Source organism: Dermacentor silvarum, chromosome 5 (assembly GCF_013339745.2).
Source record: "Dermacentor silvarum isolate Dsil-2018 chromosome 5, BIME_Dsil_1.4, whole genome shotgun sequence".
Lineage (NCBI taxonomy): Eukaryota > Metazoa > Arthropoda > Arachnida > Ixodida > Ixodidae > Dermacentor > Dermacentor silvarum.
In genome coordinates this window covers 23,460,855-23,485,047 of record NC_051158.1, presented here as the reverse complement: position 1 = coordinate 23,485,047, position 24,193 = coordinate 23,460,855, and the positions used below count along the sequence as shown (strand labels likewise).

Below are 24,193 nucleotides of genomic sequence, written 5' to 3'. Positions count from 1 at the left end.
GGGAGGCGACAGACACCATCCGTCGGGCCAGTTCTGTCTGCGCATTTCCTTTCCTTATTTGTTTTGTTTCCTTTAAGCCGTGTGGGGAGGAAAGTGGCGTTTGCGATCGCAACGCCTCCGTTACGGCGGAGTCATCGTTAAACGAGCGTTGCGGAAAGATTGCTGGTTATGTACTCGGAGGTGTGGTCGCGACCAACCTGGACGTTGGCGCTATAGAAACTATCTCGCTCTATCTCGCTAAAGCGACGGCGACGCGCCAAAAAAAAAAGAAGAAGAAGAAGCTTTTCGACAAAATAGCGACAGTTCTCGAGTGCATAACCACCTCATATTTATGATCATCGTTTTCCACTGCCAGAAGTCGGAAGAAAAGAAAAAGTCCACCCGTGAATCGATCCCAAAGGCGCCATGTCACAGAAATAGAAACAACGAAAGCCGGAGAACTTACAGCGATAGCCTGAAAACGGGAGACATTTTTTGTGTGTCGCCTGTCGCGAGTATGAACTTAATGCATATTGTGACCATTGTTCCCTGGGCAGAAAAAAAGTTGCGAGAAAATGAAGTCGTCTCCGCCCAGGATTCGATCACGTGTCCGCTATGGCCCAGCGATAGCTGTAGCGAAAACCATTGAGCGTAGAGCGATAGGTTAACACAGGAGATGATTCTTCGTTGCGTCTACCGCTGGCATCAATGCCACTTCTAACATTACCAGTGTCTCCCTTGAAGAACAGAATACGATCAAAGATCGAGATTGTCACCGCTCAGGATTCGACAATGGACCTCCATGTTACAACGATAGTTACAGCGATAGCTCGAAAAACATAAGGTAAGCTTCGCGGCGTATGTGGCAGATATAAACATCGCGTCTGTCATCATCATGTCTTCCCGTTAGATGTGACGAATAAGCTGTATGTATTTGTCCCCACCAAGGGATATAACAGAAATGCTATAATTAGCACCAGTTTAGAGGAATCAGTAGGTCGTTGAATATTATGACGCAGTGTATTGATGTTGCAGATGACACATACAAACACTTCACTTTTTTTCGGCGTTGCTGATAAGCCTTAACTAGGGCATTAGTATCCGTTCCCCACAGAATTTAACGATGTATACTTCTCGTAATACATCATCGTATGTGCATAGTAGCGTTGCTGAGAACTGAATTTCAGCTAATATAAGTATGACCTCAATATTGCTCGGCTTCAATTCTAAAATGAAGACACGTACCCTGCATGTAGTGGGTCATGACAACGTTAAGTAGTCACACTTTTTGCCCACACCACTTTTGTGTTATCCACAGCAAGGTGATTTAGTGAAACAATGTTAATTCGCAAACGTCCCTCATATACGAATCGTTACAAAGTTAGTCAATCAACAGATAATTATTAATTATTTTTGCGCATGCCACTTTTTTGTTATGAGATTGTATTTCCCACCCTGCAACAGCTCTCAGAGGGCTCAAGCTGGGGACAAATTAACGAAAAATTAAAAAAACTGGGTTGGTCTTTTGTTTGCATCTACGATTACTACAATTTATCCTACAAGTATCGTCCGCCTCTTAAGTAAACCAGCCAATTAAAAAAATGCGCTATCTGCCACAGGTGATGTTGAAGTCTGTTCACACTAAAAAGAACATCCGGTTAAGTAGCAACTTACCTGCTATAGGAAGAGCGCAGGTCCTCCTTGAGCCGACGCATGAGCTCCGTGAAGTTTGTCAGCTCGACCATGGCATCCTCCGGGCTGAGCGGCGGTTGGTCGCCGCCGGATGACGTCAGCGAGCGACAGTTGCCGCCGCCATTTTGGTTGTTGTGGTTGTTGTGGTGGTTGTGGTGGTGGTTGTTCTCCCGCTGCGTCTGCCGCTTCACGTAGAACACGTAATCCGTGGCGGTCAGGTACGGAGGCCTCGGGCTGGCCTGCGTGCAGAGAGGTGCGGAGCGGCACGTTTATAAATACGCTGTAAACGCCAGCCGTCACTTTAAGGGTCACATTTGTATCACTTCTGATAAGCCACTGGCGTCATTCCGACAAGACGTTTCTGTCACCGTAAACAAGAAGGGTAGGAGAGACGCATGATTACCACATCAAAAAGAAAAAAAAAGAAAGAAAATGCTTGTGATAATGGCGCACTTCGATTGGCTGCCTTGTGCAGTACGTCGTGGCGTACACCTTACAATATGAAGGCTTGCCGTCATTTTTACGGTCTAATGCTTGGAAATACAGGTGCCGAGATTTTATTCCCCGTCATTTACTGTAATATTTCTTATAGTCTAGGCATTTTAACTCGCACAATCAGTGACTCTATCTCTTTTCCTGAAATCGCGATAGTTCATGCACTTCCAGCACGGTTTATCCTACCTGTATTTCAACGTTATAAGCTTTGCTGACGAAGTAAACAGTAGTAACACTCGAAATGTAGCTGACTACACAAATCTTGACCGTAGGCAAGCGCTCAATTGTGTATTGTTCACCTAAATTGGGAAGACCATTCACACAGAATTATCTCTGGCAGGTAACCGGGACTAAACTTGCTTAGACTGAGAAGCACCAAAATTCTCTCTGGGGAATATCCTTATAGACGCAATAATAATATTTCTGATCTCTCCGGCTACCCAGTACACCCTATGAAAAATTTAAATTAAGGGGTTTCACATGCTAGAACCAGGATATGTTTACGAGGCAAGTCGTAATGGGAGACTGCGGATTAATTTTGACCGCCCGGAGTTCTTTAACGTGCACCCATTGCACCAATATACCCTTTCAACATCTTTTCTTAATCAGTGAGAGTGTCATCAAAATTTCTACCCATGTGTATTGCAGAGCTTGGTGATGAGATGTTTAACTTTTTGCTTTTCAGCCATAAAAAAAGCAAGTTTACAAAGCATGTGGAAGCAGCGGTTATCTATTTCGCATCACCCCAGGAAGTGTTGTATGCATTTTATATTACTGATCAGCACATATGGCGATTTAACAGACTTGATCCAGCTGTTACGGTGCCTTGAGCGAGTGCTTGATGCGCGGGCTTCCGAACAGATCTGCTCTTTTTCTAAACCCCCCCGCCTGCTAGAAAAAAGAAAAGAAATAAGCTTCTTTGTTCGCAGACATTGTGGAATATGAACAGGCTTTACATTCTTAAACAGCCTGGGATCTGGGATTCATTCCGGACGCAGAGCGCATTTGATGCTAACATGGCTATAGATAATTCAAAGTTTTGCAAGGGTTGTGCCCCGGGACCAAAATTGGTTAAGCTTGATTAGCCTGCACGCGTTTGGATGAGGCACAAATTTCCCGTGCATTCAGTCGGTTAGGAGTGCAGTGAACAGATTCCATCAAGGAGGCTGAATGTACATATTGTTATATATGGTGTCCCAGCTAACGTTAGCCAAGCCGTTATAATAAAAACAGTTTAAAAAAAACGCCGTGCAAGATACCGTTACAAGACCGACGGTGTTCCGTCTTCAGACCTGTGACGAACAAACCCCGTAAGTTTCTTAATTGTATCTTGCACCTTGTTTTAGTTTTTCTTATAACAGCTTGGCTAACGTTAGCTGGGAAACGCGCCATTATTACGGAAGAGTGCATAGCCATTTCCAGTCCGATGTTTTATAAAGAGGACAAAAGCACATTATTTTTTTTCCTTAAAAGCTTCACCATACATAAACATCTGAGAAACAGGTACTGAGATACGCATCTCATTACTCGTCCTGTTGCCTCCTACTGCGCTGTTATGTATCAAGCCTTCCCATTCATATCAGCGTCACGACTGACCTCACCACATCATAAAAAGAAAAAAAAAAGTAACGTGTATTTCCTGCGTTGGCCAACACCTGGTGCGCAGCGCGCCAACTACGCCACATTGTCATTGCCTCTGAGATATCGGACAACGGGCCCGACACTGCGTGTCGCCCGATCTCGGATGCCCTGCTTAAACCGAGGCAGTCCCCGTGTATAAGGCGGCGTGCTTTGATCGACAATCAGCCCGGCCAGTGGCACTCCGTTGGAACCACCAGTGAGACAGAGTTTTCCGTGCGACAGCGGCGATGTTACACCGTTGCTTCCGTGTCGGAGTGATTAGGGCCGAGTAGTTACTATAGTTTACTCTCTCGTAACACCGTCCTACGCCCGCGGCCATGAAGAGGAAGGAGATCCCATTACGCGGCCGCTTCGGCGGCGTGGGAATGCGGCTTGCAAATTGCGGGCGGGCAGAACCGGCGACACATAGGGCACCACGCCTCCCATCAATGAGTGATACTGCATGTTTCCTTATGGAGATTGTTTTGTTGTCATGATGATTATGTGAATATATATATACACATGAGTGTGTGCGTGCGTGTGGCTCTGTGTCTGCGAGCACCTATGCTTGCTTGTGCTTATGTGTGCAAGTGTCTGTGTGTTCATTAACAATCACAACCGTAGGCCGCGGGGGAGAAGTTAGGTGTCCAAGAGAGGAAGGAAAGACCACTACGGGTCCTTTATAGTAGCTAACTTTTTTATGGGCGACTGCATACGAAGAGCCGTTATCCCAAGCGTCGCTGCCGTGTATGCGTCGGCCCGTACAAGGGCGTGCGTGGTTAATTACACCGAGGTGCGGCTGGTTGCTGAATCTAATTATGGGAGGCAGGAGTGAGGAGGGGGGGGGGGCGAAGGCAGATGGAAAGAACTGCAATTAAGAGAGCGATTTTCGGGGTGTTCGAAATGGGGACCGGTAGACGTGGCACATGTATGAATACGAGGGTCGGTCTCTGACCAACACTGGGTGTCTCCAAAAGTGCTGTGTCTACCACCAGGCGCGTTCTTCCCTTAATGTAACAGGATGTGAACTTGGGAGGTCTACACATAGTCACTAGATCTTGCGGATGCTTACTCTTCTATAATGTTTTATCGAATAATGAAGATTTTGCCTAAGCAATCTGAGCACAAGTATATGGAACAAATGAAATCACAGTAGATAGACTTCTTAACGGCTTTTGTCCGTAGTCTCTACGTAGGCTTCATATAGAAAAAAGAGGAAGTCTCTGGTAAGGCAAGGTATGTCCAAAGCGAGTCCATATAGATTTAGAGGCCGCCTAAATCCATTTTAAGAGGCTGTCTTCTTATCTAAAATCGACACGCAATCTTGCTTCGGCTCTCCACATGTGAGAACAGTTCAGAGTCGACTGTTACTGGAGCACTTCAAACACCTTCAAGTAGTTTAGGCAGCATACACGCTCTCACAGAACATGTGATGCTCACCGACTAATGACACTCGCGATGTCCATGCTTATTTTGTTAAGGTCCAAATACGGACATCACCTGCGGCGCTTATTAACAGCGGCAACTCGCAACATGTTCTCACTTCTTTCTTCAGTTCATCTGTGAAACAGGCCTACCAGGAAGTTGGGGCACGGGAACACAAGACGCGTGCTCTCTTCCGCACGCGACGCTCTCGTCGCCTCCTCAAATGACGCGCACACATGCAATCAAACTGTGAAAATTACGCTCAAAGCGACATCCCATAGCAGTTGATGTTCCTCGGCGTAACTCCAAACGACATCGTGCGACAACTCTACTACCACACTTTCCCGCGAGGCAGAAGAAGCATCGGCTGCCGGACAGACAAGAGGAAGAACCTCAGAGACGTCAATCGCAGCGCTTCCTCCGTCACGCCACATCTCCATCGTGGACAGAAGCAGCGCGCGTATTACGAGTAACACATGTCCTAATCAAGCGGCTCCTGCCGTGCGACAACTCGGCTACAAGGTTCCTTTTTTTAGACGCGTACGCGAAAGCGACTCCCCTCCGCAGGAGTGGCGCTCTCCCAACGTGGGCCATAGTGTGCTCACTAGCCACGCGAGGTCCTCATCGACGCTCTCGCGTACCATACACGTCGCCACGCCTCCTCCTCCTCCTCACTTCGTGGGAACGGTGTCACTACGCGGTCTTCGCCAGAACAACAGCGCCACAAGCGATGAAGCAGAAGAAGGGTCCACGCATGCTGCACAGTAACGCCACTGGCCCCCCCACGCCGGGTGTCCGAAGCCGTGCTCGGCTTACGCTTGCAGCAAGGGTGGAAGATGGCCCCACGGCGTTGAAAAGAATAGCCGCGGGGGGGGGGGGGGGGGGGGGAACAGCGAACACTACGAATGAGCTCGAAATAAGAAAAAAAGAAGAAAACGAACAGGAAAGATAGATAAATGGCAATCAAAGATGGCCGGAGCTAAGGAAGGCCAGAGGGAAGGGTATATAGGAAACAGCGGGGCATAAGGCACACGGAGGTTGAATCCTTCGACGAGAGATCGTATGGGAAGGGGGGGGGGGGGGGGGGGGGGGTTGCCTCGTTTTACGCTTCAGGTCACGCAACCGATGCGAGAAGATTGGTCTGCGCCTCGGTGTATCGGTCGCGGATGACGCCTCACGCCCCCCTCACGTGTGTGTGTGTGTGTGTGTGTGTGTGTGTGCGTGTGTGTGTGTAATAGTGCCACAGATGAATATGTGCTAGAATAAGCGCAAGCAAAGTAAGGGGTTACTATGCACTGTGTAACTACCGCAGCGCAACCAAGTGACGAGAAAGGAAAGCGTCCAGAGCGACAGTTCCTGCGCTTACTGGCGACAGTCATTTCATTGTGGTTATCGAACTAATGAGATGAAAACATGGCGAACCAAGCGAAAACACAACTGAACAATTGCCAAAACCGATTCCCGCTTTTTTTTTCTAATTTCTTATTACGTATACTCGAAAGCGTAAATCAAAAACTTGGAAGACGGTTAAGCTTCGCCTTTAAGAGTAGAACGCGATAGCGTTATCTGGACCCGTTCGGATCGCATCATTCGCATACGGCAAGTAGACTTCATTCACTGCAACACTGAACGTGGGAAAGCCAGCTTACAATGACCAAGGTTACACTGAACACCTTAAGGTCGGCTTCACTTTTAAACTGAAATGCATTGCTGGAAAGACGTTTTTCCAGGGGCAATATAAGTGGTCTTATATTAAAATGTGAAGGCCCTAGCACCTTTTTTATTATTTTATTAATTGTTTGCTATTGCCCCGACGCGTGCAGGTCTGGTAGAAATATGTGAGTTTCCTCGTAGCAGAATGAGGTTTTCTCGTACATTCAAATTACAATCCGACGGCGAATCCGACGCCGAATGGTAGAGTCGTACTTTACCATTTTTCTGACGGATTTCACTGTGAGAAATTAAATTTCTGTTCACCAAAACCTTGCACCACGTGGAGGGCCTGCGCGGTCGATGTGGTTAGATGATTTTCTCCGCCACCCGCGATCACACGCCGGTTGCCGACGCCGGATTTTCTGCGACACGGGACCCTAAACGCTATCGCGTTAAAATTTGGCTCTCGTCAGCACTGCAATTTGACTTTTCTTTCAAACGCAGTGCGCTTAACTCGTTAGTTTCACGCCGTAAATGCTTCCCTTGGCTTCTCAAAACAGCTAGCTACTCGTGGCGAAAAAAATTACGCGAAACTTGATACTAAGACATTACCTACGCACTTACCGACGAGAATTGCCCGTCGTGGCGTTGCTATTCCAGTGATGGGGTCATGCAGCCCGGATTTACTGTGAAACCTTATAGTATCCGGTCTATTGTTCGTCCCTCCACGACCCTCCGATTGCGTGGGTGTGTCTCTGGCAAAGTGGGTATGAGAGGGGCTGGGCGTAAGGAGTCGAGGAGAAAGTCTGAGCCTCGGCGTGAAATAGGGAAAGTAAAGAAGCAGTTGAGCTACAACAAAAAATATTTAAACCCGGACGTACGCTTTTCCTTGCTAGCGTATATAGCGCTGCATGCGTTAAAGGAAAGCCGAGAGATCGGTCCATTCTGAGAAACACCACTGGGCTGCAGCCGAGAGAGGTATAGAAAGAGAGGGAAGGTTTACGGAACCACGCTGCGAATAAGGTTCCGTCAGTGTCGTATAAACTGCGTATCGCCAGTTATACACACCTTACTATAGAAGTGGAACAGTGTGGCGTGTCTAGATCATATATATGGATGGAAGCACACGTTGGGCACGTAACGTCTTCTCCTGGAAGTTTGGAAATTGGTGACCCCCAACAAAGTTTACACGACCAAGAGACCCCGAGGAACGCCTTAATAATTCCCGCTGCTCTTCGAAAAAACGTTTAGCAAACTACAAGTTTGTAGACACTAAACAGCCTCGTTTTCAAATTTCTCGCCCATGTCCAGGCTCATTTTTGATCGCCTAATTTGGAAAATGCCATCGACCAAGATGGCGAAGTAAGGCGTGAAAAAATCCTTCAACTCGGCCATATTTGACGTGGTGCTTCGCGCGGTGACACCTGGTGAGCGCGGCGCGACTTACAAGCGCTGCGCATGAATATCGGCCTGTATGCGAGATCTCCGAAACGGAGCCCCGCGCCGCGTCCAAGGTTGCAGCGGCCATGTAGCAGCTATGGTACGCCGATTGGTGTGGCGGTTTACGAGCTGCAAGGTTAATTTCGCGGTAGAACACTCGTCGCGTCTTGTTGAGTATGCATCTTTTTGAGTCCTTACCGGAAAGAGATATATAGTTTCTGTGCGCGTCCAATACCGAGCGAGCAGCCACGTCCCCACGCTTACAAAAAAAAAAGAAAGAAAGAAAGAAAGAAAGAAAGAAAGAAATGAAAGAAAGAAAGAAAGAAAGAAAGGAAGAAATGAAAGAAAGAAATGAAAGAAAGAAAGAAAGAAGGAAAGAAAGAAAGAAAGAAATGAAAAAAAGAAAGAAAGAAAGAAAGAAAGAAATGAAAGAAAGAAATGAAAAAAAGAAATGAAAAAAAGAAATGAAAAAAAGAAATGAAAAAATGAAATGAAAAAAAGAAATGAAAAAATGAAATGAAAAAAAGAAATGAAAGAAAGAAATGAAAAAAAGAAATGAAAAAAAGAAATGAAAAAAAGAAATGAAAAAAAGAAATGAAAAAATGAAAGAAAGAAAGAAATGAAAGAAAGAAATGAAAAAAAGAAATGAAAAAAAATGTAGGCGACGTGGCATCAACAGTTATTGTTTGTAAATTAGGGACATACAGAGATACACGAGAATAGGTGGCAAGGGGGGCTGGTGAGGACACGCGGCATAATTAAGATAATACAAAATTAGGTGGCGGAAGTGTAAAGTTGGTGTTATACGTATCTCTGTTAAGGCATTCCACAGGGATGGAGGAATAGAAGCCCTCGGCGTGCAGCCAGCGTTCAGACAAGGAGTCGTGTCTTCGCTTGGACTGCCATTTCAGCCCAGATACAGCTTTTATAGTTCTGTTTCATCGCCGTGTTTGCGCTGTGTATCAGTGTTGAAATCTAAACAGACGTACGAGTTGTTTCTGTAACACGAGCACGCGTTTTCACCCTGCGCCCATCGGAATGTATTTTCGTTCCGTGAATGTCCAAGTGGAATGTAAACGTGAGTATAGTCGACATTGCTGTCACATCTTCAGAGGCAGCCCGCACCGTCAAGCTGCTGTACGCAGCAGCTTTTGTGCGGCTGTTCGTTCGTTCTTTCATGGAGGAAAAATGAACTTGACTTGATTTACCCTAACAATTGCGTTGTTTGGCAGCGTTTATAGACCCCAATCTTCTCCCCCAAGGTGGAACTTGTTTCTGTGACGAAAACTAGTGCCTTCGTCGAAATGCTCACTCTTGGATGAATGTCGCCTTATACGACGATTTAAGCTTGCCATCTTTCTCGGAACCTTTGTCTTACTTGGATGTCTTCTTCTTGCCATTTATTAGGGGGGAGGGGGGTAGAGAGGGGAAGAGCTCAACTAAACAGCTGCCCCTATAACACCGTATTTCCTGTGGACATAGCCAGCCGTAGAAGTTCCCATCACAGCCGAAGTCCTTTGTCACTTGTCAGAGTGTGGACAAAGAAGGTCATTCTTTAGCCGTCATCGGTACCCATATCAGGCAGAGAGCAGGATCCTTGCTTCTTTCAACCTTTCTACAACTCTCTTGCCCCGTCCACTGTTGGTCGGCAGTATATAGATAGCAACACTTTCACACGCACACAGGGCGCGAGTGTCTCTCCAGTCTCCGTGGCCGTGAAAAAACAATGCCCCGCATTTCTTTCTTCGGGAAGTAAGTTCCGCGTACGGCTCGAGGAGGCGCTGCCGTGAATTCGAGAACTACGTACGCGCGTGCTTAGAAAAAAGGGTGTACGAGTCGAGCGACAGAAAAAGCGCGCGCTTTTGAAGTGAAGAAGCCCTGCGTGACGAACAGTGGACGAGGTGAAAGTGAGAGGCGATTCCTTTGTTTGGCGCTCTGTGTTCTTCTTCTGCGAACCATCGGCCCTTTCAGTTATACACACACTCTATTTTCCAGCTCCTTCGCTTTATGAGTTTCCTCAACAGCGCTTATTGCGACTGCTTTAGTTGCAAGGAAACCACAGGACAACGTCCATGTCACTGGGCCCTTCACTGCAGACGAGAGCCTCGCACTTTTTGCAGCTTCCTTAGCTGCCTACATCGAAGAACTTTCTGTGACGGCAACATTTCACCACTGCCTCGCACGTAGGAGCTCCAAACGCTACGAGACTGCTGTTGTGGATTTCGAAGTCATGTAGACAGCGTAACTTTGACGCCGCACTGAACGTTTAAGTCAGATGTGGCAAAGCTAGCGACTGAAGTTACGGTCAGTTTCAAAAGCGTTAAATCAAACCAGTCAACCAATACATAAATTACTCAATCCGGTTCGTCAGCAACTGTCATAAATTCAGATGTCCGGTTTCCTAATCTAAGCAATTATCTCGCCGTTTCCTGCTCCCCCTTGTGGGCTGGCCCCCGACCGGGCTCTGACATAGATAACAACCATGCATTGCCTTTGTGCCCATCTCATTACCTGTCTATTTCAACAGTATCATGTCACCAATTTCTGGGCCGACAAACGTTGTTTTGACGCAAGACTCAATCTCCGGTGTGCGCCTGTACCAACATCCATCGCTTTTATTTTGTAGTACAGCTCGTAGTACAGCTATGCGATAGATCGACTAAGTTCGCACTTCATGTACGCCATCTTATGCAGTGTTGTATTTTTCAGAGGGAGTCAGTTTACTCCATCAAAGCACCCGATGCTTACCGACGAAGCGAACGAGCTATCGTTAGTCAATACAATAGTTGTTACTCAGTGATGCTTCCTAATCAGGTGAGTTCACTCCATCAATTTCGAAAAGAGAATCAAAGCCGAGACGAGCACTTAATCCCTCAAAAGGAGTGACACGCGAGCCAAAGTATAACACTTACTCCAGCAAAAAGGAGTCACCGGAGCTCCCACCTTTATTAAAGTGCCGAGCCGGGTTCATTGGCTTACTTTGTTTCCCATCACAACTACGGAATCAATCGCCAATATCTTCTCACTATTTCCCATTGAACTTTGTTTTCCTTGTGTTTGATCTCGTCCGTCTTTAAGGCGTGGAAAGGGCACGTACTCTGCCACTGATACTGCAATGCCCCAACCTACATATAGTACGTGTACTGTGATAAGTATTCGTGGCAACGGTGAGTTGCCGTCGTAAATAAGGCCAACGCTTCTATCCGTGGGAACACCTTTATGGCACTAATTCTTGCACTGCCATTACTTTTTTTCTTTTTGAGGGGTAGGGGGGGGGGGGGGAGGAGAGGATACGAGCACTGCGCGTAATGTCAAATTGGAGACGCTGTGCTCGGCAGAGTTTTTCGAATGTAGAATTGCTTGGATCAGATGGGTTCCAGTTCGCGAAACTCAAGATAGCAGTGACCTGATTTCTTTTGCAAGGCGAGAAAGAAGTCTGAGGCCGTATAGAAATGCATACGCCAATAGCAGCACTCTAACAAGCTTTTCAAAGACGATGTTTCAAATAAAGTAGAGTCTTCCATCCAGACAGAAAGTTGAGTTGCTTACAGTGCATGCTTTTTTGCACGTTCGTGCGTGTTTTTGTATTTTCAGTCTGTGCCATTTTCGAACTTTCTTTGCATTTCCATTGCGCATAACTTTGCGTGTGTTACATGTTGACACTATATTCATTTTTTCTTTGTATGCTCTCTGCTATTTTTTTTTTTTTTTTGCCATATAACGAGTAGTAGCCGACTTCTCTACAACCATACCAATAAAGGAAACAGTCCAAATTCTCCGAATTTGCTGCAGCATCTTACTTACATTTACAGCAAAAACTACGGAGGTTTCTTTACAGGCGCTTTATTTGCGCCTCAATGCAATGCCATAAACGTGAATTTGCGAGAATGAGATGACGATAAAGGAAGCACGAATCTTTTAGGCTAACCCAGCGATGAGAGAAGACCGTAGCACAAAACGTGTGAGGCTATTCATGTTGTCTTCTTTTTTTCTTCTCTGTTCTCGTTTTCTGTCGTCTGCTCGCATTCTCCGTGTCATGTTGTTTTCCCGTTTTCAGTCGTCTGCAACACTTCCGTAATCCCTTGTTTTTCAAGGATGGACGGGTATATGAAACATGATCTCGCTAACGTCGCGCTGGGCTTCTCACAACGCTCCCTAAGACCAAACAGAGGGCTGCCCAATATGCAAGCAACGATGGACAATATTGGGCGTTCAATGGACACGGTTCCGACGCCGTCTTAACGTCAGCCCGGCATTGGAGTGCACTTGGTTTTCTTTGGCACTACATCAGCCTCGCTACAAGCGTTACTTGGGTTTGTATCTTCATTTATGTTTGCACATTAGCAACTCAATAAAAACATGGTTCTGATTCTCTACTCGAAACTCGGCTTGACAAAATGTTACGTTGCCGGTGCCTCTCACTTTTGTTTTGAAGATAAGCCACCACACAACAAATTCGATTTTCGTCTTAACGTTATGATTGCTAGGCCCACTTCAAGTAACCAAAACTAAACTACGAAAAAAAATTGTCACTTCTTAAACGTGCAGGACAAGTGTTATGGTGCCTCGCAGTCACCCTGAGAAGTCCGGGATTCTTTCCTTTCTTTCTCTCTTCGTATCACGCTTACAGGTGAACGACACTGCCTCCGCGTGATTCACCAAAGAAAGGTGACCGCCTAGTTAGTGTAGTTTATGCTTCCTGGGGATTACGTCACTTCGACGTCATTTATCATTTCGGATTCTAAGCAGTGTATGGCAGGATTTAGGAAAGTCAGAAGAGAACAGCATGGTGCCTTCCGGGGGGTCGTTCACTTCGAGGACTTGCGGAGACCTCGAAGTGAAGTGGCAGACCTCGAAGGCGCTTTACCGTGCTCGCAAAATCCTCTTCTTACGGCTATGACGTCGCGCATAGTTTCTTAAACGTGCAAAAGTCCGCAGAAAAAAAAAAAAAAAGGCGAAGGAGATTGAAAGGGGGGAGGGGAGGGACGTAGAAGCTCAGACGCGTTCGGCGAACTTGATTCCGTAAACCGTGATTCGTATCTTAGCTGTGACGGCCGGACAAAAGACGGTGTGTCGCCGGTCTACGAACGACCAGTTGCTAAGCTCCTTGCTTTCGCGACTTGACTCGGTGGCAGCCATCACTTTCGTTTAGAGCCCCGCTGCGAGCTTTCCAGTTTCGTGTTTTCTCTCTGCTTAGACGATAAATGGAAATATCGAGCTATAAAGGGTGTTTTATTTCATGGTGAACACGCACACCTTATATATATATATATATATATATATATATATATATATATATATATACTTAATCGCATGCAGCAGACAGCACTGTTCTACTGCTTGAGGCTCAGTTGGGTCGGTCACTGCTTGTACGAGAATGCGAAAAGCGCAATCTACTAATCAATAGCATCTCGCTATGTTTTCGAAGAATTACTTAAGGGCAGATATTGTTTTTTTTAGCGACATGGAGCCAATGACCTCGCAACGCATACCGTTGTTATTCATGTTGTTATTGTCGTTCTGGATGACGATGATGATGATGAGGAAACTGCTATTGTCATAGTCACTGTCATCGTTGTTGTGATTCAACTTATTTGTAGTAGTTGCAGTAGTAGTTAGTAATAGCAGTTAGCAGACCCACCGCGGTGGCTTAGAGGCTATCGTGTCGCGTTGCCATATACGCACGAGGTCGCGGGATCAAATCCAAGCCGCGGCGGCCGCATTTCGATGGCAACGCAATCACGAACGCCCGTGTCCCGTTCACTGGGGGGCACTTTAAAGACCTCCGGGCGGTCAACATTAATTCGGAGTCCCCCCCCACTACAGTGTGCCTCATAATCAAGTCGTGGTTTTGCAAGGTAAAACCCCAAAATTCAATGCAGTAGTCAGTAGTTCTTTTCGTGGTTGCCTGATTAAAATGGTACGTATACCTTCGATAAAGCGAACATTCAGGATTCGTCTCAACACCTTATTTCACTAAATATTCTACACTTCGCTGCGCGGCAAACTGTTCTCTTACAAGAAAACGCGCGGATGCACCGTTACATCCACCAACGGCTGTACCGAACACTACACACGAACGAGAACATCCTCTCTTCTACCCCATCAACTACGAGCGCTCTCGAAACAAAAGCGCCAGGATGACAAGAAGAGGTGTACGACAAACACCCGGACGGGTGTACACCGAAACGAGCGTGCAGCAACCCTCCTCCCCGCGAAAACCTTTTGTTTCAACTCGCGGTCGTGGGCGGAGTATCGGCGGGGACAGCTGTAGAGAGGGTAACTTTAGCCCTTGTTTTCCATCTCTCGCACTCGCAAACAACCAACCAACCAACCCCTATACTTTTGAAGAAACCATCCCAGCAAACCCAAACGCGGCAGCGCCTCCGTTGTTGCTGCTTTTTCCCACGGTTTCACTCCGCACTTTGCAAAACAAGAGGCTGCAGTCGCTCGCGGGGAGGTGGAGTCTCTTCTCAACTCCGCTGACCACGCGCATGTACTCTGACGCAAAACGCCGAGTCGAAAACGCCTGACGACGGCGTCGGCTGCGAGCGACGCCCCTCGTCTATAGAAAGCGGGATGATGCGTCGACGGTCCACTTCGGAACAGAAACAAAAAGTCCAACAAGCAAGGCGAAGGTGCAGAACACCCAAGAAAAAAAAAAAAAACACGCACAGGTACAAGTGTAACGACGTGAGACGACCACAGAACGACGGAGAAGCTATTAAGTTGCCTCATACGTATGCCGGACGACGAAGGGAATAAGCAAGTGTTCGGCATTGCGGTTAGGGCAGAGCAGTAACCCCCCCCCTCCCCCTCCATTCTCTCCAGATGCCAACCTAGGGAGTGGGGAGGTGACGGAGAGAAGAAAACGTGGGCGAGGGGGGCATAGTCTGCATATAAGGCCACGGACAAGGCATAGAGGGTCCGCTATAGGCATACGTCTAGTATAAACCGCACTCCGGGAGAGTCGGTCGTCGTCCGTTTCGGTCATCTTCGGCCGCGTGTGGTCCCTTCTTGTGGGCGTCTGATGATGGCAGAGGGGGGTGAACGCGAGCCACTCCCTTGGATGTATGTTTCGCCTGTGTGCGCGAGGCGAAGAAGCGTTGTTGGAGCTGAACTCTGTGTCTGACTCCTCCGAGACTATAGAGCAACACGAACGCAACAACGTTCACCTACCTGGGAGTGGTCTTATTCTAGGTTGCGTCAGGAAATCTGCCACCTCCCACCCACCCCCACCACCCTTCTCCTTTTCATGCACTCGGGGGGCCGGCTATGGGTCAAAGAAGATGAAGCCGCGGTGAGCGCTCGCTGTAGTAATGAGTGTACTACGTATACGTGTATGTGTGCTCGGCGAGTGGGACTCTGGAAGCGGGCATATATGTACCGCTTGCGAATGCGTACCGCATTTACCCGCGTATTAGTCGAAGCGAAATAAAGGTCTAATCGCCGCTATTTCATCGTAAGAAACGAAAGCGTGTCGAGAAAGAGTTGGAATAGCAGTATTAAATGAGGCAGGTTTACATTTCGGCCCGCTGCAACCGCCATTGACAAAAGATTAAGTTTATCTGGAGAGATGGCGTCTGCGAGCGCCCAAAGCAATGTCCTACGGTAACGCAATGCCGCGGTAGCGAAGTGCGCGACAGACTCGAGATGGACCGTGAGAACGTTTCCAGCGGCTTCTGTGTGTCCGTTTCCCCCAGTTACCAAATTTAGCCGCTGCTGTGCTGGTGGTACCGCTAGAGTAAATTCTGAAGAATTGGTGAAGCGTAGTAACTAATTAGGACGCAGTATTCAAGACTGGGCTGACATCGGTATGCACAGAGTATGTCATAACGTAACGGAATCTATACCTGGACTAGTTGGTAGGGTAAGGTAATGTATGATAAGGTAAAGGAAGGCAAGAGAAGGTGAAGTAAGGTAAGGTAAGGCGCTGCAAGAAAGTATAGAGCGACTGAAAGCTGAGAAAGTTAATAGCGATTAAAGTTACTGAAATGCAGGCGTGTAAACACAGATACAAGTAGGAACGCAAGTGTGTTTGTGTTTTCCTTTTCGTTCCCACCAGTGTCGATAGATCGCATGCCTATCTTTCAGCAACATGCAACGAAGAGATGTGTGCTATATCTCTGTGCAAAATTTCAACGTGACATCTTTTCAACTGTACGCCGGTGGCGGTCGTTTGAAAATGGTGACCAGAGTCCTGCGCTGAACACTTCTGCACGTGCTATATATGATATTGATGCCATTGTATAATTTATTTCCGGCGTTTATGATTTAAAGACACACTCTTGAAAACCTCAACAGATATCCACAGAAGGCCTATCCGGTTCCCGAAATTTCACTTCCTAGCACTTTTTTTTTTTTTCGTAACCCGCGTTTCAGATAACCCCACTCGTACTACAAGGCAACCCATACGGTAGAGGAGAAAGAAGTCGGGACTGACCTCTCCGGGTGCGTTCTTAGCACCTGACGCTATAAAACAGATGGATCGAGATAACTGCGATTACATACGGTACACCCTTCCATCCATCTCCGTGTATACACAGACAGACACGCGCGTACAATAGCGGCGCGCTCATCCACGTGGTCTGCGCGCGCGTGCGCGCGCATACCTAACGCCGCCCACACCTCGTCTGTGAAGCTGTTTGTGTCCCTGCGTGCGTGCGTGCCTGCGTGCGTGTGTGCGAGCGAGCGAGGTAGTGAGAGATAAATTGCCGTGAGAAAGTTTTAGCTCCGCTCCGGGCGCATCTTCGCCGAGTGAAGACGGTGCGCGGACGAAAAACAAAAGAGGGCGCAGCGGTCGGCGTGTGCGCGGCGCGAGTGTAATGAGGACGGATGGGTGTACATCTCGGACAGCCAATCTGGGCGCTGTGGCAGAGCGGCAACAGGGCGCAGTGAGTCCCGCGTGGAGGCTTGGCGAAGAAGCGTCGAATGAGTTCAGCTAGGATGGCCGAAAGACCTCTTAAAGGGGCGTCAAAGAGAAACACTAAGTTTAAAATAGCACGTAACAGGTGCATTATGGTCAAGGAAACACGCTTATTTACGAATTCCGTACACTGTGCATAGCCTATAGAGTCCAGGCCCGTACTTTTCAAAACATATTGATGCGATCGGCGCAAGACAGACACGGCTGACACGACAAGCGCAGACAAGCGCTGACTTCCAGCTGGCGTTACTACAAAAAGAAAGAAAAAAAACATAAATGTACAACCTCGCGCACTTGATCACAACCAGAGATACTAGTGCAGGTAATCAAGTATCTGTGGTTGTGATCACGTGCGCGAGGTGATATGTTCATGTTTCCTTCTAATAAACGCCAGATGAAGTCAGCGCTTGTCCTCCGTCGCCTCTTTTTGCGTGTCGTGTCTGTTTTTGCGCTGGTCGTATCAATATCGAATACCAACTACCCGGTCTCACACATTTTTTTTTTCAAGACAATCGAGCAATCCCCGGATGACCTGAAAGCTGGATTTACAGTCACGACAGGGGCCCAAGATAACGGCCGTCTGACAACTGTTGGCTGTCGAGCTGGTGAACGGCTGTGCTGCCGAACAAAGAAATGCATACCTGAGGGCATACTTCGGGCATGAAAGAGAGAGAAGAAAGGGACGGAAATGGCAGGGAGATTAACTAGACTTTGTACAGTTTGCTACCCTACGCGTGGGCAGGGGAATGAAGGAGCGCAAAAAGTAGAGTCTAGCAACAGTGCCAGAGCTCAAGGGCTAAAGGAAAGCCGCACGAATCTATAGTACCGTACCTATAGACCATTTCCTTTTCTTCACGCTTTCGTTCTTTATCACTTTAGTTTCTTTACAGCGCAAGTTTACAGCGCTCCAGTTATTATCATCATTGTCATCATCATCATCATCATCCGGAAAGGCGTGACGGAGGGTGTACTCTATAAATGTCTGCACGTGGTGCAGCTCACAGTCTGGAGACTTAGTGCGTCGCATCAAGTGCACGTAACGACGTGCAAGCGCCACTCCGGGCCTCAGGCTGCGCAGATTTTTTTTTCTCGGCAAATTCGACTGCTGGACATGTGACCGGAAGTTCTAGGAGGCCGCAGCGCTACCTATAGATAGTGCGAAACCGTTTATAGCGAAGCCACAACAACGCCTACACCTCCTTTTCCGAAACGCACGCGTAAACTGTACTCGACGCTTTCTGGATCACCAGATATCTGCATTCTGAATCGCTACGGAGCGTTGGCGTCGCGGGCCACACACACACACGCGCACACAATGTCCCCACGCCGTCTGCCAAGAAACCGCGAACGGCCGCTAAAACTACCCGCTGTGGTCGTTCAAAAAGAGCGTATGCGCGTGGTTCGTAGGTCGCGTAAAATGACCGGTCATTACGCGAGAATCGGTAATCTCTGTCGGCCTCCGTACGCTCTGTACGCAAACAGGAAGGCGTTCGACGTTTTACTTAGGCTCGCACGCCTTTAACGCCCCCGCGGCCCGTTAACCACCCTCCGTTATCGGATAATGCAATCTGCGAGAGTTTTGCGCGTGGAGTTCATGAATATAAAATGAATTGGCGAGACTGTCACACCCACGTTACATACGCGTACACTACATGTGCCTGTACCTAAAGACTACCTCTTTGCATAACCCTGGCGAGGTAGTCAAGAGTTCGAATGACGATCGTGTGGTCAAGTAAAATCATTCTTAGCAATGAAGGTGGTCATTGACCATATAGAGACACCAAACAAAATTTGAGATTTTGAGATCCGCATGGATTCTAAAATTACGTACGATATATATATATATATATATATATATATATATATATATATATATGGATGGCTTTCGGCAAACACCTTCCGTTTTCACAAATTTCGCAGTTGTTGATTAGCGCTCTCTCCTTGTGCCCTTGACTCCGTCCACATCTTTTTCTGCTGCAGCGTAGTGGCTTCACTAACTCGTCTAGTTTCGAGCATTTGTTAATGTTCGTTGACGCCAACGCAGTTCAACACAGGAGGAGGAATGCAAGAATGACCGTCGTTCCATATTTTTCCAAGCGTATCGATTAGCTAGAAGGCTATAGCTTTGCTGTGACGTCCCAGTGTTCAGCCCTAGCCTTCAACCAATCCGTGCTGTTTGGAAGAATCGCCTTTGGCGCAGTAGTGTTTCGAGGTGGAGACAAGACAAAACGTGCGCACAAAACGTTCAGGAAATTCATTTCAGACTGACATGATATCGCCAAGGAAAAGACTAATTTCTTCGTTTTAAGTAATTTATTGATTTAGTGATCTATTCTTGGAATGAACTGTTTAGCGGGGAATACCAGGTGAGGAAAAAAATGCAAGAAATGTTGAGAAAGTTAATGATAACCTCAGAGATACGTCTAAGAGAAAAAAATCCGATGGGATGGTTGCTTGATTGAACGAACGAACGATAGAAGGAATGATTGATTGATCGATCGACTGTATTTTTTTTTGTCCGGTAAGTAACGCATTGGATATGTTAGGCACGCCGTAATAGAAGGCTACGGTGTAATATTCACCACCTCGGTTTCTTAACGCGCACCCAAAAAGCTCGGAACACCAGCACTTTAATTCACATGCTGGCCCCATGAAAATGTCACTGTCGCGGGCGTGAATCGTACCTTGCACCAAGTTCTTGGCAGTATGACTGCACAGGCAGTGAGTGCAACAGGGCCTTATTTCTCATTATGATGCAAGGGATATTACGTGAATAAGCCGGAAGAGAGAGAGAGGAAAGCTAGAACACGTAGTGTTGACTGTTTAACATCCAAGTCTTTCGTAAGACACGTAGGACGGTAAACGATTGCGTTCGATGCACTCCGAAGGGCTACGACGGCACAATGCAAATGTTTGCAGGTATAACAGTCCTTCGGAACCTGTGTGTTCAGGACCACGAGAAAGTCATGGCCGACACCCACGGCTGGCTGCTTTAGCAAGAACGGAAATGAAGCATTACTTAAGAAAGCGGCCCCCAGTAGCCTTTGCGTACGCACTTCAGCCGTCGTCCGCGAAAGACCACGCCGAAAGGCATCCCACGCGCGAGGCGTTCGTGAATGAAGTGAATGCGCGCATTCGATTTGGCAGGCGCGCTTCGCTCGTGCCTTATAGGAAAATCGCGGCCTTCATTGCGCCGTCCGCGGAACAGCATTCGATTGGGCCGAGTAGCAGACACTTTGTATACCGCTGACGTGCGCACCCGAACCAGTGCGCCTCGATTAAGACCTACCGGAAATCAAGCCGACTGGGCCGAGTCTGCCGAGAGCAGTTCAAGTGTTTGGCCGACTTGCTGAGGGAGAAACGGGAGGGTGAAAAAAAAAATTCGTCGGCCCTTCCACACCGTGAAGATGGTTAACCAGCGAAGCTGAAACACGTGGCCCCGGTGTTTATCAATACGTTAATCCCGAGGGTTTGTTAAGGTGTTTCGCAATTACGAGGTTACACACACGTTCGGTTGCGACGGAGAGGATGACGTCACGGACGGTATGCCCACAGTCCGCCATTGTCGCTTGCGTTCCATGTCTCGAGTTTGCTCGGCGGCGTGGTTAGCAGCATTCTCCCGCCATCGGCGCTTGCGATTCAACGAAATTAAGTTGCTTCAAAATTAAATCTGTCCTTCACATAAGACAATGAATGGCTCATACCCCCGTAAACGCGGCCTCCCCATTACGACGACAGAAGAGAAGTGAAATTCCACGCCGGAATGATGAGTGGCAACGCAGCCAGTTGTGGAAGAAGACGACGACGCTCGAGGCAATGCTGATGATGATAGTTTTCCGTGGACAGACGACGCACAGACGCTTTTTCGTTTCGCCTAGCCATAATAAAGCTTCGCTTTAAAAACAAAACGGTGGGTTTACCAAGATGTGTCTTGCAAAGGACAGTTTATTTCATTCCTCCGTCCACGGGCTCTCTCAACTAAGGAGGAGGCCAGTTGACGGCTATAGCGCGGAAACGTATTATTCCACAGCTTGACAAGTGGGTGGATGTGATCGACAGGGAGCGAACAAGGAAATACTCAGCCAGCCTGGACTGTACAGTCTATACGGTGCGGCCCGGACCTAACACGTCGATACTGCCTGACGATACTGCCCTGACGAAGACGTGTCTCTTTGTCGGAACGCTTGCTATACCGCATCACACATCCCTTGTTCTACCACACCCTAGTGGTATCTTCGAGTCAACCCTCTTAATTTCCTGTGAGAGGCCTTTCGCCTTGCATGAACGTCGGGTAGACGAATTTTTTTCCCCACTAAATTTTCATGATGTGCCGTTCAGTGCACGTGTATTCACTGGTTAACCCCATTCAACCCAAGCACAGTTCCAGATCGAGGAAGAGTGGAACGAATTGCTCGCGTTCATTTCCGGCCATGGAGGGTACATTTGTACGAGAAAGACAATGGAATGTTATTTGAGCCTATACCTATAACTGGTGTAGTAATTAATTGGTAATCTTGTCGAACAATCCGCTGCTAGAAATTCCGCTTCTGCCCAAGCTGAGAGACAACTTGGGCCACTGGGTCGGCGTAATAGACTATTCGATAGATAGATAGATAGATAGATAGATAGATAGATAGATAGATAGATAGATAGATAGATAGATAGATAGATAGATAGATAGATAGATAGATAGATAGATAGATAGATAGATAGATAGATAGATAGATAGATAGTAGATATATAGATAGATAGATAGATAGATAGATAGACTAGAGAGATAGATAGATAGCAGCAGCAGGCTCAAAAACACTGAAGTAGGTAAACAAATGTCCATCGCATTAAAACTGCAGCGCCATCGCCAGCATACGACAACACACCTACTCCTGTATTTACTTTCGTCTCAATCAAATATAAGGCGAACGTACATGCTAACGAAATCAATGCTGAACGAACTAATCAGCACGACCAAACCGTGATTGTGCCCGTGATCTTATCGCTCGAGTATCGGGCGAGAACACGGCAAAAACTAGGCAAAAACGCGCTCCCCGTTCAGCGCTCGAAGAAGTCTACATAGACCGACTCGATTGCGTGCGTATATCTCGAAAGAGGATCTAAACGACAGCTCTCCAACTCTCTCTCTCCTTCTCTCTCTCTCTCTCTCTCTCTCTCTATATATATATATATATATATATATATATATATATATATATATATGCCTCTGCAGTTATAACGCACAAGGCTTTGAGCGAATGCAAAGCCGCGCGCGCGCTTCAGATGGTCTGCGGTCTCGCGTGCGACTCGCCGTCGATCGAGCCTGCTCCCACGCGCGGCAATTTCCGCGGTTTCCCTTCCGCCAGGCTCGCACACACTCTCGCCGATCGCGATAAGGTGGTGTGCGATTACGGCTGTATACACGACGCGTCCGCATGCGTATGCCCACAGGCGCGAAGGCGAGCTCCAGCGGCGATAAAAACTGTGATTTACGCGCCGACGACGTGGTGTATATAGGGCATAAATTGCGGTCCTTGGGTCGACGGTTGGCGGCCCTCGCGGTAAATTGGTCTGTTTCGTTATGTTTTCCTCTATTCGTTGAATTTGTTTTTTTATTATTCGATCGGTCTTCCCACCCGCGGTGGTTTTACTTCATCGGCTGCGCGGAATTGGGAGTCCGCGGTCGAACTCGTTATAACGCGGAGTGGGTGTGCTGCGGTCGGATCGGCAATGTCACAGGAAACAGACGCAAAGCAACGGGACACGTCGGCGCTTATCGTGTAACGCTGAAGCGTTCCACTCGCGGCGACAGGTGTTATTAGTTACGTGCAGAGTGCACGTCTTCTTGCACGAAGTTACGCACGTTTTCCTGAATTAGAACGGCAGTCCATGGTCTTGCGGTGTGAGCGGAGAACGATTCAGTCACCGTTTGCACTGCAGCATACCGTGTTTATTGGAGTCTAGGCAACTGTTCCTTTTTTTTTCGTGCCCAGAGTGGCCTAAATGCGGGCGTGTGCTCACGCAGATTCAAGCCCGACCTAACAACATTAACGCAGGCACACACATACCCACACACGCGGCTTTTTACAATATCTATCTATCTATCTATCTATCTATCTATCTATCTATCTATCTATCTATCTATCTATCTATCTATCTATCTATCTATCTATCTATCTATCTATCTATCTATCTATCTATCTATCTATCTATCTGGTTTTGTATCTATGTATTTATCTATCTAGCAGTATAACTACATATTTTATCTATCTGCCTATTTATTTACTTACCCATTATGTTTCTATTTTTCTTTCTGTTATCCATTTCTCGCTCGTCTCTGATTTCTTTCACGTCTGGAGGCCCAGCAGAGAAACCGGCCGCGCCCCGTCATGACACTCCCCCAACAGCCCCTCCTTGTTTAGATTTCTGTGTTCTCGCTTTGTTTTTCGTTTCACTGCTGACTTGCTCGCCCGCTTTCACCGCGGCGCCTCCAAAGCGAAGTTAGGCCTAGGTTAAGCCACGCTTTTCACTTCTGCTCAGAGCAGCTCTCGCGCGCGCCTCCGTCGTGCAAATTCGTAGCGCTCGCTCGCCCTGCTTCACGGAGGAGGCTATAGATGGAGAGAAAGCACCGGGGAGTCCCCCCCCCCCACGAAGAGGTGGTACCGCGCCTGGATACGTAATGGTCACGCGTTGCCCCCTTCGGGGCCACAGCCATCCATCATGGCCGCCACTGCGGTGGCCGCGCCGTCTGGCGGGCCACTCGATCGCCGATACTGCGGCTCCACAAACACCGCGCAGCCCTCCCGAAATGTCCGACCTGTGTTTGTATAGTGGAGTGAACACCAAACGTATCAGGTGTCCCGTGTAAGTTGTTCATCCAGAAAGAAGGAAAAGTAAACATGTTGCAGGAGGATCATGTCTGATGGCTGTCCTGGAGGAGAAGGTGTGGTGTTGCCTAAATTTAGGTTCGTA

The 24,193-nt window shown here is 47.6% G+C and overlaps 1 protein-coding gene across 2 annotated transcripts in view; it reads right to left on the bottom strand.

Annotated features, from left to right (window-relative positions):
• LOC119453076 (uncharacterized) overlaps positions 1 to 24,193 on the bottom strand; it is a 244,767-nt gene that overhangs the window by 54,037 nt on the left and 166,537 nt on the right. For both annotated transcript variants that reach the window (XM_037715068.2, XM_037715069.2), the window contains exon 3: positions 1,654 to 1,910. In XM_037715068.2, the coding sequence (XP_037570996.1) occupies positions 1,654 to 1,910 (257 nt within the window). The remainder of the gene's footprint in view (positions 1 to 1,653; positions 1,911 to 24,193) is intronic.